General features: G+C 43.1%; 1 protein-coding gene across 1 annotated transcript in view; it reads right to left on the bottom strand.

Annotated features, from left to right (window-relative positions):
- Window positions 1-2,510: 2,510 nt before the first annotated feature.
- Window positions 2,511-15,221, bottom strand: part of LOC147668773 (uncharacterized) — a 73,272-nt gene continuing 60,561 nt past the window's right edge. Inside the window, exon 2 of the mRNA XM_086948447.1 lies at window positions 2,511-5,422. Coding sequence (XP_086804573.1) covers window positions 2,923-4,344 — 1,422 coding nt within the window. The 5' untranslated portion in view covers window positions 4,345-5,422 and the 3' untranslated portion in view covers window positions 2,511-2,922. The remainder of the gene's footprint in view (window positions 5,423-15,221) is intronic.

The raw sequence follows: 15,221 nt of genomic DNA, 5'->3' as shown, positions 1-15,221 counted from the left end.
AATAAGATCTAGGAGAGATTCTAATTTAGGCGCAGGCTTAACGCTCAGGTAGATTTCTGTCAGTGTACCGTGGTTCTCGCTTCTTGCAGCGGCCGCAGCCACCCAATCCCAATAGGCCTTTTTTACAACTGCTTTGGGCGGCGGGTTCCGACTCATCCAAGCTTCTCCCAGACCTATATCCCTCACTAGCTGTTTCAAATTGGATAGCCAGACTATCTTGTGGCCCAAATCTAGTTCTATTAATTATTATTATTACTATTCCAGCCAATTGAGGGCTTTGTCTTGTATTCCTTTAGCAGCCAGCATATTTATTAACAAATTGTGGGATACCGTATCAAACGCCGCTGATAAGTCTAGTAATATCAGGGCGACCATTTTTCCTTTATCAATCTGCATTCGAATATCGTCCATCACAGCAAGAAGCGTTGTCTCAGTACTGTTATTAGATCTGAAACCAGTCTGAGAAACGTCGAGCAAATTGTTAGTTTCCCAAAAATTTGACAACTGTTTAGTTACCAATCTTTCCAAAACCTTTGATAGATATGGTAGGTGTGAGATGGGGCGATAGTTAGCCGGGTTGTTTATATCCGCACCGGCTTTTTTTAATAGTGGTATTACTGCTGCATTTTTCCAGACTTCTGGGAATTCAGCTTGATCTAGGGACAAATTAAGAGCTTTCGTTACTGCTGGACAAATTACGGGTGTAAGTTGAGAGAAAATATGATGTGGACAAACATCCCATGGGGATCCTGATTTGATTTCTAACATAGCCTTGCTAACTTCTTCTTCAGAAAACATAAACGGGAGCACCACAAACGGGTAGCGCGAAAAACCAACTAAACTTGCAGATACCTCAGATGGGACGGCAAGATCAGAATGTGGAAGTGGGCACCCTGCAGTCCAATGACACATTTCAATCTCGATTTTCCAACACCAGTAGCACTTCAGCTATTGTCTGTCTTTTGAACTTTTTTGTTTTTGAGGCAGAAGTTCACATCTCCGAGGCCCAGAATCAGATGCAGGTAGCCATCCATCCATCTCTGACACTTGCACCATAGCTCCAGTCTGTAAGAGTACTGCCTCCTCTTGCTGAGAATGGAAAGATACATCCAGATGGAGTGGGGGGGGGGCAGAGAGGTGACTAGGGGGTGTAGCCTGGAGGAATGGAAGGGCATTGCCTTGTTGTATGAGTTGGAGGACTTTCTGATCCAAAGTAACAGCCTTCTGGGCCAGGCGAAATTAGTGTGTTAGGATAAGTGAACTAGATTTGCTATCCTCCTGGTGTAGGGAGGACTCTGACTCTGCCCCTATGCTGACTGACCAGAGGACTATGCTGCTGCTTGAATTGGAGCTGGTTAGGGTTGACATGGAGAAAAGAGAAATGCCCTCAACAAGCCAAGAAAATGCTGAATTTGGAAATTTCTTGTAGGACGTGGCAGTTGAAGTCCCAAGAAGTGGGCAGTAGCTTTGCTGGCTTTGAAGATCTCTAATGTCAAATCCAAACAGGCCTAACCTGTCAAACGGAGGTCCATGAGCTTGTCATGGACATAGGATTCCAGCAACAGACGTCATCTTAAGATGCCTCAGAATGCTGCATCAGTGGCATCTGTGGTCTGAGGAAGTCTCATATTCCTCACAGGCTTCAACTCTTTGCTCATGAGTCAGCCCATACTTTATAAAACCATTAATTCACCAGAGGGTTCCTTTATGCTCGGAAACAAAAGCCTTAAATCATTCATGTTCCTCTTGTTATGTATCCAGATTTCTTTTCCTTAACCAAGGCTCCAGAAATGTGAAGCTGTGAGCCCATGAGTCTTAATTCTAGCTCCTAACAGCAGCAATTCTTAACTGCTCAAGATTCAAACTTTACTTAACCGTCAAGGCTTCAGAAACCTATTAAGAGCTAAACTTTTCAACATCTTTCTCATAGCAAGAATTTTGCCATCATGCACTTATTCTGTCCTTTCAGCATTTAGGATTTGATTAATTGATGCTCTGCAAATAAGAAACTCACTAAATATATTTACATATAATTAATCTAACTGTGACTCATACATAGTTAGTGATGAGCTAGCAAATCTCCCAAGGATCCAGCTCGATGTCAGACATGCGGAGTAGTGCCACTATGTTGGCTTCATTTACAGAAATATGCAATGATGTAAAAGAGTCTCAAGTATTCTGCATCAGGGCTTGTGGAGAAGGGGAGCGGGGTGCCATTAACTCAGAGAGTGACAGCTCACCTTTTCTTACTTTTGGATACCGTTCTCTGGCCCTCGTCACTGAACCAGCAATGTTGCAGAAAATGACCAAACACCACAGTCACCTGTGACTATTCACCAGTGGGAGACTGTTTAATTGTCTGGAGTGCGAAGGGATTATAGATTTTATCACTAATCCTTAACGTTAGTTAAAAACTCCTCACTGGTTCAAGCATTGTTCATAGAGTTGCTTTTACAGGTAGCATGGTCATATGTGCTTGGGTGTGTTTTTTAGAAGTCTATTTCAGCAAATAAAAACCAACACTGTGTCTTTTATTTTAGTCCACACTGTCCTAAAAAGAAATAAGCAATCGCTGAGAACAAACACTTTTATAATTGAAGAAATTGTTTTTTCTTCTTTTTTTGGAAGTTGGGTCTTAGATAATCAACTTTTCATCCTCTGGCATTAGAAAGTCCCACATAATTCTACATTTATCATCTTCTGTATTTCGCTGATGGTTTCGTAGACATGATAATGGACTATAGCTCTTCATATATTCACTGCTCCTGATTTACATTCTGGTTGTGTGTTTTCTTATGTCTTTGGAGATATGATAACTGACAAAAGCTTTTCACACATTAATTGCAATGGTATGGCTTTTCCCCTGTATGTGATCGCTGATGTCTTTGGAGATCTGATAACCTACTAAAGCTCTTAACACAGTCACTGCAATGGTATGGTTTTTCCTGTGTGTGTTCGCTGATGTACTTGTAGGTGAGATAACCGACTAAATCTCTTCACACATTCATTGCAATGGTATGGCTTTTCCCCTGTGTGTGTTCGCTGATGTCTTTGGAGGTGTGAAAATTGACTAAATTGCTTTGAACATTCACTACAATTGTATGGTTTTTCCCCTGAGTGTGTTTGATAATGTCTTTCAAGGTGTGTTAACCGAGTAAAGCTCTTCCCACATTCACTACAATTATATGGTTTTTCTCCTGTGTGTGTTCGCTGATGCCTTCGGAGAGCTGATACCTGGCTAAAGCTCTTCATACATTCTCTGCACTTAAATGGTTTTTCCCCTGTGTGTGTTCGCTGATGACTTCGGAGAGCTGGTAACTGCCTAAAGCTCTTCATACATTCACTGCAATTAAATGGTTTTTCCACTGTGTGTGTTCGCTGATGCCTTCCGAGAGCTGGTAACTGGCTAAAGCTCTTCATACATTCACTGCAATTAAAAGGTTTTCCCCCTGTGTGTGTTCGCTGATGCCTTCGAAGAGCTGGTAACCGGCTAAAACTCTTCACACATTCATTGCACTTGAATGGTTTTTCCCCTGTGTGAGTTTGTTGATGATTCCTTAATGCTGAAGACTGACTAAAACTATTTCCACATTCACTACAATTATATGGTTTTTCACCTGTGTGTGTTCGCTGATGACGTTCTAGGGTTGATAACTGGCTAAAGCTCTTCATACATTCACTGCACTTAAATGGTTTTTCCCCTGTGTGTGTTAGCTGATGTCTTTGTAGGATAAATAACAGACAAAAACTCTTCTCACATTCATTGCACTTGAATGGTTTTTCCCCTGTGTGAGTTCGTTGATGATTCCTTAATGCTGAAGACTTACTAAAACTATTTCCACATTCACTACAATTATATGGTTTTTCCCCTGTGTGTGTTCGCTGATGACTTCGGAGAGCTGGTAACTGGCTAAAGCTCTTCATACATTCACTGCAATTAAATGGTTTTTCCCCTGTGTGTGTTCGCTGATGCCTTCGGAGATCTGGTAACAGGCTAAAGCTCTTCATACATTCACTGCAATTAAATGGTTTTTCCCCTGTGTGTGTTCGCTGATGCCTTCGGAGATCTGGTAACTGGCTAAAGCTCTTCATACATTCACTGCAATTAAATGGTTTTTCCCCTGTGTGAATTCGTTGATGATTCCTTAATGTTGAAGGTTTGCTAAAAGTACTTCCACATTCACTGCAATGGTATAGTTTTTCTCCTGAATGCATTTGCTGATGTCTTTGTAGGTGTGATAACAGACTAAAGCTCTTCATACATTCAGTGCAATGGTATAGTTTTTCTCCAGTGTGTGTTCTCTGATGTCTTCGGAGGTATGATAAAGAACTAAAGCTCTTCATACATTCAGTGCAATAGTATAGTTTTTCCACAGTGTTTGTTTGCTGATGTCTTTGGAGGTGTGATAACAGACTAAAACTCTGTACACATTCGCTGCATCTGAATGGCTTTTCCACTGTGTGTGTGTTTGCTGATGCTCTTTTAGGAGTGCTAAATGACTAAAACTTTGCACACATTCAGTGCATTAAAAACATTCTTCTCTTGCATGAGTTGGCTGATGGTGCTTTAATACTGATGACAAACTAAAGATCTCACTGCATGTGTATGATTCTTCTTTCTTGGTAAGTACCTCTGGATTGGGATATAAGTGTCCACTTCCCATGAATGCGCTTCCTGAAGAGCCAACATGGTTGATAAAGCACTTGTGTTATTCACACATTTCCTGTATGTGTTGGTATTTAGGACATTCGATTTGCAATTTAAAAGTAAAGTGCTTCTGGTAAGTAAAGTGGTCACTAAATATTTGCCATACTCATAAAAAGTGTCAGATTTCTTCACAAGAGATTGTGTCTTTAGATTGGATAACAGGTTTTTAATGCTTAAAAGTAAAGACTGATCTTCCTTCTGGTTGTTACAAATTAAGACTCTACTATGTATTTTGGCTTGCAGAAATTTGCTTTCCTTTACCCTTCAGTTGGTTGTCTTCAGGCTGTTGTGCTTTTCTCTGGTTGCTGTGGTATAGCCAGGAAGAGTATACAAAACACTAAGAGCATTGATTGATGGTCTGTTATTATTTAGGTATCAGAGCACTGCGGTAACCACATCATACCAATTCCATGATCAAAGCTGGTGTTTGATACTGGTTTATTCAGGAGGTGGTTGGTCAGTGTTGTTGCCTTAATATTCTACAGGTCATTTCTTAGTCTTGTAGTTTGGAGGTACACAGCTCAGATTCTTACATTCATTGAATTGCTCTTGACTGCTTCTTCCAGATCGGTCAGCTCATGTTCAAATTCCTCGGTCAGTGACTTACTTATGTTTTTGTGAATACTGGTTCTTGTTATTTTTGATAGTTGTTTTGCAGAGTTAAAGTATTATCCTCCTTATTGATAATCTTTGCGTGCATTCAAGTCTTTTTTCCTGTTGAATGTAAAGATATTTCAAATTACTAAATACATTGTAATGGAATAAGAATACAGAGTATTTATCTGGTTGTAAAATACATCTCTTCTTTATCATCTTTTAAACTTAGCAAGGTATATTTCACCATACACAAATATTTACCTAAGAGTTATGTTAACCACATCACATCTTACTTCAGAAAAGAAGGGGATTTACCAGTGTTCACAGAGTAACTTAGTAAAGAAAGGGCGACCACAGAGCACCCAGGTGCTGCAGGGACATCTTTAGGAAAATACAAATGATCAAGATTTCGTTAAAGACCAGCTTGTTGAAAAAGAGGGATCAGGATGTACTGCTGCGGGTACCCTGGTATATATACCCAAAAACACAATCATAAATGTGTTTTTAACGTTCCAAAAAAATAGCGAAAAAAGCAAAATGGTACCTCACGTGCGCACCACCAGTCGAGCTTGCTGATTGGTACTCACCAGCTATGCTCACTTTTTTCATCATGGGCAACCATTATGCTGAAACTTATAAGTGTCCCTGCCCAGGGCTCCAGACTGGAACCTCTGGCTGATAGGGGCCTGGTCCTTGACACTGACACTGCCTACTGTAAAAAAGAATTGCCTTACATTATTACTATTTTCTCTCTCTATAGGAAGCGACCATTGATATTGTGCCTGTACAGCTGGCAATTGCTGCCCCCTTCCACAACTTTCAGAGCCCATCAGTGAACTTCACAACCTGGGGCTCATTTTACTTTGGTCACCACACACATGCTGGTCCACGATTGAGCAGAAAGAATCAAATTAATGAACCAGGATGTATTCTGAGTTCAACAAACATGTGAGTGATAAAAGATTTTGCTTAAAGAGAAAAGAAAAAACATAATAATAAGCCTGAAGTAAAAAGAAAACCAAAATCGAACCAGAAAGAAAGACAGTGGAAGGTGATGTGAACATATACGGTATACTGGTTATTGCATTCAACAGATAGCCAAATATATGAAATACAATAGGGAGCACAAAGAGTATATAAGTGTGTTGTCGGTGAGAACCTGCAGCAGCCTCACATTGATGGGACAGTAGAAAGACTGTCAGCATCAGGCAAATGGCCTGAAACTCCATTTGACTGATATGGAGCTGGGTATCAGCCGGACAGTAGAGTCCTCTGATGTCTATTCCCCCAGAAAACCTCCCAACCCAGCAGTCACGCATCAGTCACCCCCATCAGCTCAAGGTGGGGCAGGTAGAGGGGCCAGGTGCTGGTTCAATTGTGGTCAAGCAGCAGCCACTGTATATCCATTGCAGTCTTGGGCCCACTGAGACTTCACATTTCACGTAATAGTATGCATTTGACACCTGCCACAGTAAACAGGCAACAGGCAGGACTTACAGGACTTTGTTGCATTTCAAGATGCAGATTTTTCCAGGGTTCTTTGTAAAACAGAGTGAAAGCTTTATGGTAATGTCCAGCTTTTACATTAAGCGCAGAGATAGGGCAAACAAGCTTTGACTTATAAAGCAATATTCACCTATATCAGTAATTTAGTCCTTCCTTTAGAGAATCTATGACAACCAAGAATTTACCTAACAACCACAGCCAACAGATGTATTCATAGTAATCATTTGCTTTCCTTTTTTTAATTTTCTAGGGTATGTTACTTAATGTTGTCATTTGGTGCCCAAGAAGCTGCTTTGGGATTGGCTGGGGCTTTGCCAGAGTGGGAGGAGATGAACAGGTATGGGCTTATGAGGTACACACCGAGGAGGTGCACAGGTAGGTGCTTGTGAGGCACAAAGAGAGGAGGAGCACAAGCAGGTAGGTGCTTATGTGGTATAAACAAAGGAGGTGCACAGCTAGGTGCTTGTGAAGCAAAAAGAGAGGAGGAGCACACGTATGTGCGTGCGAGTCAAAAACAGAGGAGGTGCACATGTAGGTGCTTATAAGATATAAAAAGAGGAGTTTAGCAGGTAGGTGCTTATGAAGTACAGAGGAGTGCACAAGGAGATGCTTGTGAGGTATAAACAGAGCAGATGCACATGTAGGTATGCATGAGGTACCAACAGAGGAGGTGCACTTGTAGGTACAAACTGAGGAGATGCACAGGTAGGTGCTTTGGGGGTACAAACAGAGGAGGTGCACAGGTGAGTGCATATGGGTACAGACACAGGTGAAGTACAGGTAGGTGCCTATGAGGTACAAATAAAGGAGGTGCACCGGTAGGTCCATATGAGGTACACACTGAAGAGGTGCAGAGGTAGGTGCATAGGAGGTATAAACAGAGCTTGCTGATTGGTACTCACCAGCTATGCTCACTTTTTTCATCATGTTGAAGTAGATACATCATTTCTAGTTAAGTAAAATCTGTGCCCCGCATTTGAGTGAAGTTTCATCAACAGATTCTCCATTAAATAGACACCTCCATTACTTTTGAAGGCCCAGACCCTATTTTTTCTTAGTTGGGGTGAAATGAATGATAAATCAGGACTTTTCTTAGGGCAGAGGACAGATCAAATTCTGCTAGAAGTAATACCAGAAAGGGTGTGAGAAAATGTAAGTAATAGAGTGCCACTGAATACTCAATTGAATTCAATTCATGAAGCTTTATTCGGCACATATAAAATGACCATAAAAGCACAACAAAGGAACATGCATGAGTAATAAATACAAAGTAATACAGGAAAAAAGAAACTAGCAAAGCATTACAGACATGATTCTAAAAACACATACTTTTCCTGCCATTAATAGACTGAGTTAAAAACATGGCCGTAAAAAAACAGATATCGACGAATTGTAGATTAAAAATTAAACTCATTGCCTGATTAACTGTACGCACACCATATTTACCAAACATAGGTTTCAAATAGGCAGTACGAAAATTCATATACAGTTTACAAAACATTAAAAAGTGCAAAGTGCTCTGTTTAGATATGCCATCACACAGATATGGTCCTAGCGGGTGTTTCTTGAGGTTAGGCAGAGCCACTAGGTGGTGTGCTACTCCAAACCTCAGTCTGGTCAGCACAAAGCTATGGGAGGGCCTTGTCACACATTCTAAATAATTGGAAAAACCTTCAACAATGATGTAATTATTATAAAACATAACAGTAGATAGTGATCCATAGGCTAAGGCCCGTTTCCTTGCAGTAAAAGCCAGAAATTTAGTTTTCAACTCTGGTTTAGGTATCAAGGATGCTGCACTTGGGTCAATCAAGACATTTAGATTAAATATCTCAGAAAAACATCCGACAACATATTTTAACCACGGTATATCTAGAGGTTTATTCAGCGAGAGACAATCCTCAATAATAGATCTGTTAAAAGACTTTTCTTCCTGAAGCCAATCATAAGTGGCCTTGGGGATAACAGATCGGTTGGAAAATTGGTGTCCAGTTCCCGATGGATTAGCTCAGTAGGAGCGGAGGTTGGTAAACACAGGAGCTTTTTTTAGAAAAGAGTTTTCCTCCTGCTGTAGATTATGGTCACATCTATGGCCCCAAACGCCCGCCACATAAGAGTGCAATAGTAACACATCTGGCTTGGTATATCTTAAGCATATCCCTGGAGCGTCGGTCCCCAACCTTTGCAGCAAATCTAAAAACACCATGGGCATTTTTAGCCATTTTAATAGGGATATTAGTAAATTCATTGGACCATTTTCTATCTTTTGAGAAGGTTATACCAAGGTAACAAAATGTATCCACTTGTTGCACCTTTTCTCCATCAATAAAAAAGGCATTTAAAAATTTGCTTTTAGCCCCGCAAGTCATAGTGTGTGTTTTCCCCTTATTAATGGTCAGTTTTCTGTCCTCAATAAAAATAGAAAAACTATTGATCAAACGCTGTAATCCCAAGGGGGTTCTAGAAAGCAGGACAGCATCATCAGCGTATAATAACACCGGCACTGGGACACCTTTGATCTGGGGGCATCTGCTTCAACATTTTTTAAGAATGCGTCGATTCCATTGATAAACAGTACAAAAAGTAGGGGGGCCAATACACAGCCCTGTCTAATCCCTCTTTTAACGCTGAATTTTGGGGTGCATTCACCTTTGGTGCCGTATCGCACACATGTTCGTAATTTGCCATATAGCCTGGTGAGAAAGAAAATTATGCCCTCTGGTGCACCTAGCTGTAACAGGGTTGGCCATAAAATGGAGTGGTCAACCATGTCAAAGGCACTACTAAGATCTGCAAAGCAAAGGTAAAGTGAACCATTTTTTGCTTCGGTATTTTTCCCGATCAGTAAATCAAGGTTTATACACTGATTGAGTGTACCCCGACCCTTTCTAAATCCATACTGGCTGTCTGCAAGAATACCCTCTGGCTCGACCCATTCCTCTAGCCTAACCAACATGACTCTGCTCAATATCTTAACTGAGGAGTCAAGAAGGGAGATGGGGCGATCATTTTTCACGTCAGATCTACTGCCCTTTTTATGTATCGGGATAATAATAGATTCCCCCCATGTTTCGGGGGCCTCGGTACAGACTGCGGCGTTAAAAACGATAGCCAGAAGGGGGCTCCATATCTCAGGGGCTACTTTATAGACATCGATGGGCACGCTATCGGGGCCCTGCCCCCCCCCCCCTTACTTACACGTATGCCAAGTTCAACCTCCCTAAAAGTAATATCCAAAGGTAAAACAGCCCACCTACTAGGGTTGGTATCTACACAGCTATTAGAATCAAATATATTGGAAAAATGAGCAACCCAACCTTCACTCAGGACATTAGAAGTTAACTCTGGTATATTTTCGTCTTTAAGGAAAGGAGAGTTAACTGTTGCCTAAAACAGAGTACTATTGGATAACTCGGCAGCTTGGTTGAGAGAATCCCAGGCCAACTGCTGTAACTCACACTTCCTCCGTTTCAGGGCATGTTTATATACTAATCTTAATTTAATTTTGGAATTGGTGTCCCTGGGCTTTTTGGCAAGTGCATATTTTAGTTCAGTTAATAGATTAGTGCACGTATGATCAAACCAGCCCGGCCTGTTTCTACGCTGTTCCCTTTTGGGTCTAGTGAACCTGGCATCAATTGGTCAGTACTATTATCAAGGATAAGAGTATTATCTGCCAGGCAATCCCTGACAATAGTGCTGATTAATTCATTGGCTGTGTCCCCTGCCCATCTTAGTCTAACTCCATTTGGTCTGTGTGGTTCCACACTGGTGACTGTGGTACCCGCTTTAACAAAGCTTCCACCCCAAAAAGTTGTTTCCAAGACGATACCAGTTATGGTCACTTATAGAAGTTTCTTCAATCCTAGGTGGAGCACAGTTGGAGATAATATTAGAAGATACACTCACGTGATCAATAACTGAGCTAGAGTGCCGGTTCTTAAAGGTGGGAATGGTTTGACCATTTTCATCTTTTGAAAAACCCAGAATTTCCAGATCATAGCAGCCCATGAATTTATGTAGTGCCTCACCATAGCTGTTATGCCCAAAATGCAGGTCGTCCAATCCGGCATTATTTGTAAACCGATAAACTTTTTGAGTAGAAAATTCACATAGTGAAATATTAAAGTAACCTACCCAAATGAAATCAAAAGGAACATTAGTTTCTAAATTTAAATATTTAATGGCGCTTGCCAGGTCATATACTACTGTAACCCTGGAGCTATCAAAAATATTATTATAGTAATTTACCAGTAGAATATTACGACCTTGGTCCTCAAGCAACCAAAGTATCTGCACATGAGCTCCCACAGTTATATGCCTTTTAACTACGATTGGGCAATGAATGGATACTAACATCAATAGGCCATCTTTTGCTCTCCCTGGTCCAGTCCCCTGCGCCGGCAAATTATAAGAAACAAACCCCTCATAGTTAACGTCTTCTCTGCACCACGTTTCCTGAAAGCAGAGAATGCCGTAAGCATTAATGAGGTTCAGCCAGCCCAGAACATTCCCCTTTGATTTCAATCCTGCAATGTTCCAGCTAGCAATTGTAATCCCCTTGCCCTTTGTTCTAATACTCTCCGGTATCAAAATTTCACTAAGACCCTCTCCCTCATTTTGATTTTCACTTGGAGGAAACCTGTGGTCATTAATCAAATTAAGGTCATCCATCCGGGTTGGCTCCGGGGCTAAACGATTTTCATTTGTCTCAATTACCAAGGTATTTGGGGCCTCACACAGGGGGGGCTGACAAAGCTGGTTAAGTAAATCATTGGAATCCAAGCGGTTCAGGGCATGAAATTGGTTTTGCAATGGGATGTCCAAACCAGGCCGATAAATAAGTGGGAATGGCCTGGTTCTACAGGTATCATGGGGGGTGGAGGGGTTTAATGAGATGACTCAAGAAAAAAACAAGTGGACGCACACACACACACTGTTATAGGCACACGGTAAGGAGGCTGCTCTTAACAGAACAGTAGCAGCGTGTTGGGGATGTTTAAAGTTAATAATAACACTGTCCCCCCTGCTGCTCTTTCTAGAGTTGCCAATCCAATTAACCCTTCTGGTAGTTAATGTTTAGTCAGAGAAGGCAGTTGGAAACCCACATTGCCTGTGCACCCTCGCTACTCAGCAGATTGCTTGCTGACGTGGGCAAGGTTTCCTAGCTGCCACGACGTGATTGGCCTGTCGCCAGGACACGCCCACTAGCGTAGCCACGCCCCCGTCGACACAAAACGCGCGCTGATCACAAGCGCAGCGTTTGTTAGCTCAAAGCTCTTGAGGCACAGCCGGGAGCAGGGACAGACAGCTCTTTTAATCTGCACTGAAATACCTGTTGTTTTAAAATCGCCGTTTCTGCAGCACCCTCGCTACTCAGCAGATTGCTTGCTGACGTGGGCAAGGTTTCCTAGCTGCCACGAAGTGATTGGCCTGGCGCCAGGACACGCCCACTAGCGTAGCCACACCCCCTTCGAATCCCTCCCCCTTCTGCTACATAGCATGTGCCCCCACCGGAAGCGCAGCGGGCGCGACGGTTGCACGCCGAAGGCGTGCTTAAGGCAAGCTCGTCTGTGCTCTTCCGCGCCGAGGCCGGGCCTAGGGCACCCCCCCTACCCGCTGCACACCAGCACATGATGTGCTCAGATATAGCAGGGAAACACTCATGCTACTGAATACACAGGCAGACAAAATTGAATGCCCACGCCTACTCCCTCACGCAGTACACCAGGACGACAAAGCTTGCTCTCACTGCCAAGCTCAGCTTCCTCACATTAATCCCCTCCCCCCCAAATCAATCCTGATGCCGTATCCAAGCCCTGACAACACCATGACCCATTCCCCATCAGCCCAAGTAGGAGCCAAACGCAGCACCAAAGGGAAACTAATCAACAGACTTTTAAATGTCCGCTCCCTTCCGAAACACGCTACTGAAATACAGCTACTGATTGAGACTAATAAACTCGACACCCTGTTCCTTACCGAGACATGGATGGCTGAAGGAACAGAATCAGAGCTAGGCATTGCATGTCCAGACGGGTTCAAGATCATCCAGAAACCCAGACCCTCAGGTCGAGGAGGAGGCCTGGGGATCATTTTTAGGGAACAACTTAACATCACTACCCTGGACATTGACACCATCTCCTGTGTAGAAATCCTCGGGATTTCCATAAAATATGATTCTGAACACTGCCTCACGGCCCTTGTATGTTACAGGTCTCCGGGGCATTTCAAAGCCTCACAAAAGCAGGAATTAATCACGGTCATAAATAATATGTCAATCTCCCACAACAGGCTGCTGATACTGGACGATTTCAACATATGGGACAATGACCAACTACGTGCAGCTTTGCACAATATTACTCAATCCTGCCACAATCTAGGGCTGAAACAGTGGATAAACACCTCCACACATATACTAGGAAACACACTAGATCTTATCTTCGCGGCAGAAGACCTACTGACCCTAGACACTATCCTTCCAGTAGTTTGGTCAGATCACTACCTCATCAGGTTCAAATCCCACATCCCGTCCCACACAGGAGCCACGATTTCGCAAGTCAAAACTTTCGTAGGTCGAGACTGGAAGAACTTATTGAAGAGGAAAGATGAGGGAAAGCTCGACCTACGCCAGGTTGGGGCCTCGTTCAAATTAGAGAATGATGTCACCACAAACTATCTTTCCTTTCTCCACGAAACCACAAAAAAACTCGACGCCGTCATCCCGCTGAAAACGATCACAAAAAGGGGAAAACCCTCCGCCCCCTGGTACACGGAGAAACTAATAGAACTAAAAAATACCTGCAAAAAGGCGGAGAAGCTCTGGAGAAAAAACTATTCAGACCAGGAGAAAGTACGATGGAGGCTTATTATCTCACAATACAAGAAGGAAATATTCACAGCCAAATCCAACTATTTTGCCGAGGTAATCCTCAAAAGCTCTAATAAATCCCGGGATACATTTCGGCTCATCAAAGAGCTTTCCCACCCCGCCTGTGCTAATAGCCAAATCAAACCCTCACAAGAACTCTGCAACGACCTAGCAGTGTTCTTCCAAGATAAAATCAGCAAAATTGTAGAGGGAATGAATAGTAATCCTATCTCCCCACTGCAAGACAACAGCATCCCAACAAATAAAGACGGAAAGGCGGATCCTGATACGTACCCCCTCTCAAATGCCACCCTGAAAACTTTATGATTCCTTCGGAACAGAAGTTCATCACAACAGCCCTCCATACGTCCTCAGGCTCTCCTCTAGACCCTCTTCCCCATAGAATAGCCAAGAAATTCGAGGATGACGTTTTACCAGCCCTGCACCAACTATGTAATCAATCTCTGCACACAGGCTCCGTTCCCAAAGACTGGAAACTAGCGATCGTCACCCCGCTATTAAAAAAACCTAACCTGGACCCAAGCTGCCAAAAGAACTACCGACCCATATCCCTATTACCATATCCTATAAAAATCATAGAGAGATGGGTCAGTAGAGCTCTAGCCCTCTTCCTAGAAACCAACAACATCTTGGAAGAGGAGCAGTTTGGCTTCAGACCAGTTCATGGAACGGAGTCAGCCCTGCTGACAGTTATGGATGACCTGCGAATGAGGGCGGATGGGGGAGAATCAGCAACTCTGATTCTGCTTGACCTGTCCGCCGCGTTCGATACGGTGAATCACGGCATCCTGATTGAAAGATTAAGGAACATCGGAGTCAGAGGGGTCGCGCTCGACTGGTTCCGCTCCTACCTGACGGACAGGTGGCAGGCAGTATCTATTCCTCCCTACCAATCCGAGTTCACGAAAGTCCCGCATGGAGTCCAGCAGGGGTCTGCCATCAGCCCCATACTCTTTAATATTTACATGCCACCCCTGATGCGGATCATCAAAAGCCATGGCATCAGCGTGACAAACTATGCAGACGACACCCAGCTGATAATCTCGCTGGACGGAACTCGAGCAAGCTCAACGGAAACTTTCCACACATGTATGCTGGACATGTCTCTCTGGCTCAGTCAGAACTCACTAAAATTCAACAGTGAGAAAACTGAAATACTACATTGCACAGTAGGAAAAATCCCCAAAAGTCTACCGCCAGATTTCTGGCCTCAATCGCTAGGGGACTCGCCCACCCCAGTGAGCTCTGTAAAAAACCTAGGAGTCACTATTAATAACAAACTAAGCCTAGAGACCAACGTCAACAAGCAGGTTAGCTGCTGTTTCGCCTTATTAAGAGGACTCCGAAGACCGCTACCTCTCCTGCCCCCACAGACCAGAGCGGACATAGTCAGGAGCACTATCCTCAGCCGCCTGGACTACTGCAATGCTCTCCTGCTGGAATCCCCTGCCTATCTCATCTCCAGACTCCAGAGTGTCCAGGCAGCTGCAGCCAAACTGGCACTCTCCCGTGAACGTA

This window comes from Lissotriton vulgaris, unplaced genomic scaffold (assembly GCF_964263255.1).
Source record: "Lissotriton vulgaris unplaced genomic scaffold, aLisVul1.2 SCAFFOLD_1348, whole genome shotgun sequence".
NCBI lineage: Eukaryota > Metazoa > Chordata > Amphibia > Caudata > Salamandridae > Lissotriton > Lissotriton vulgaris.
The sequence above is the reverse complement of the archived record's forward strand: the minus strand, read 5'-3'. Positions and strand labels throughout refer to the sequence as shown.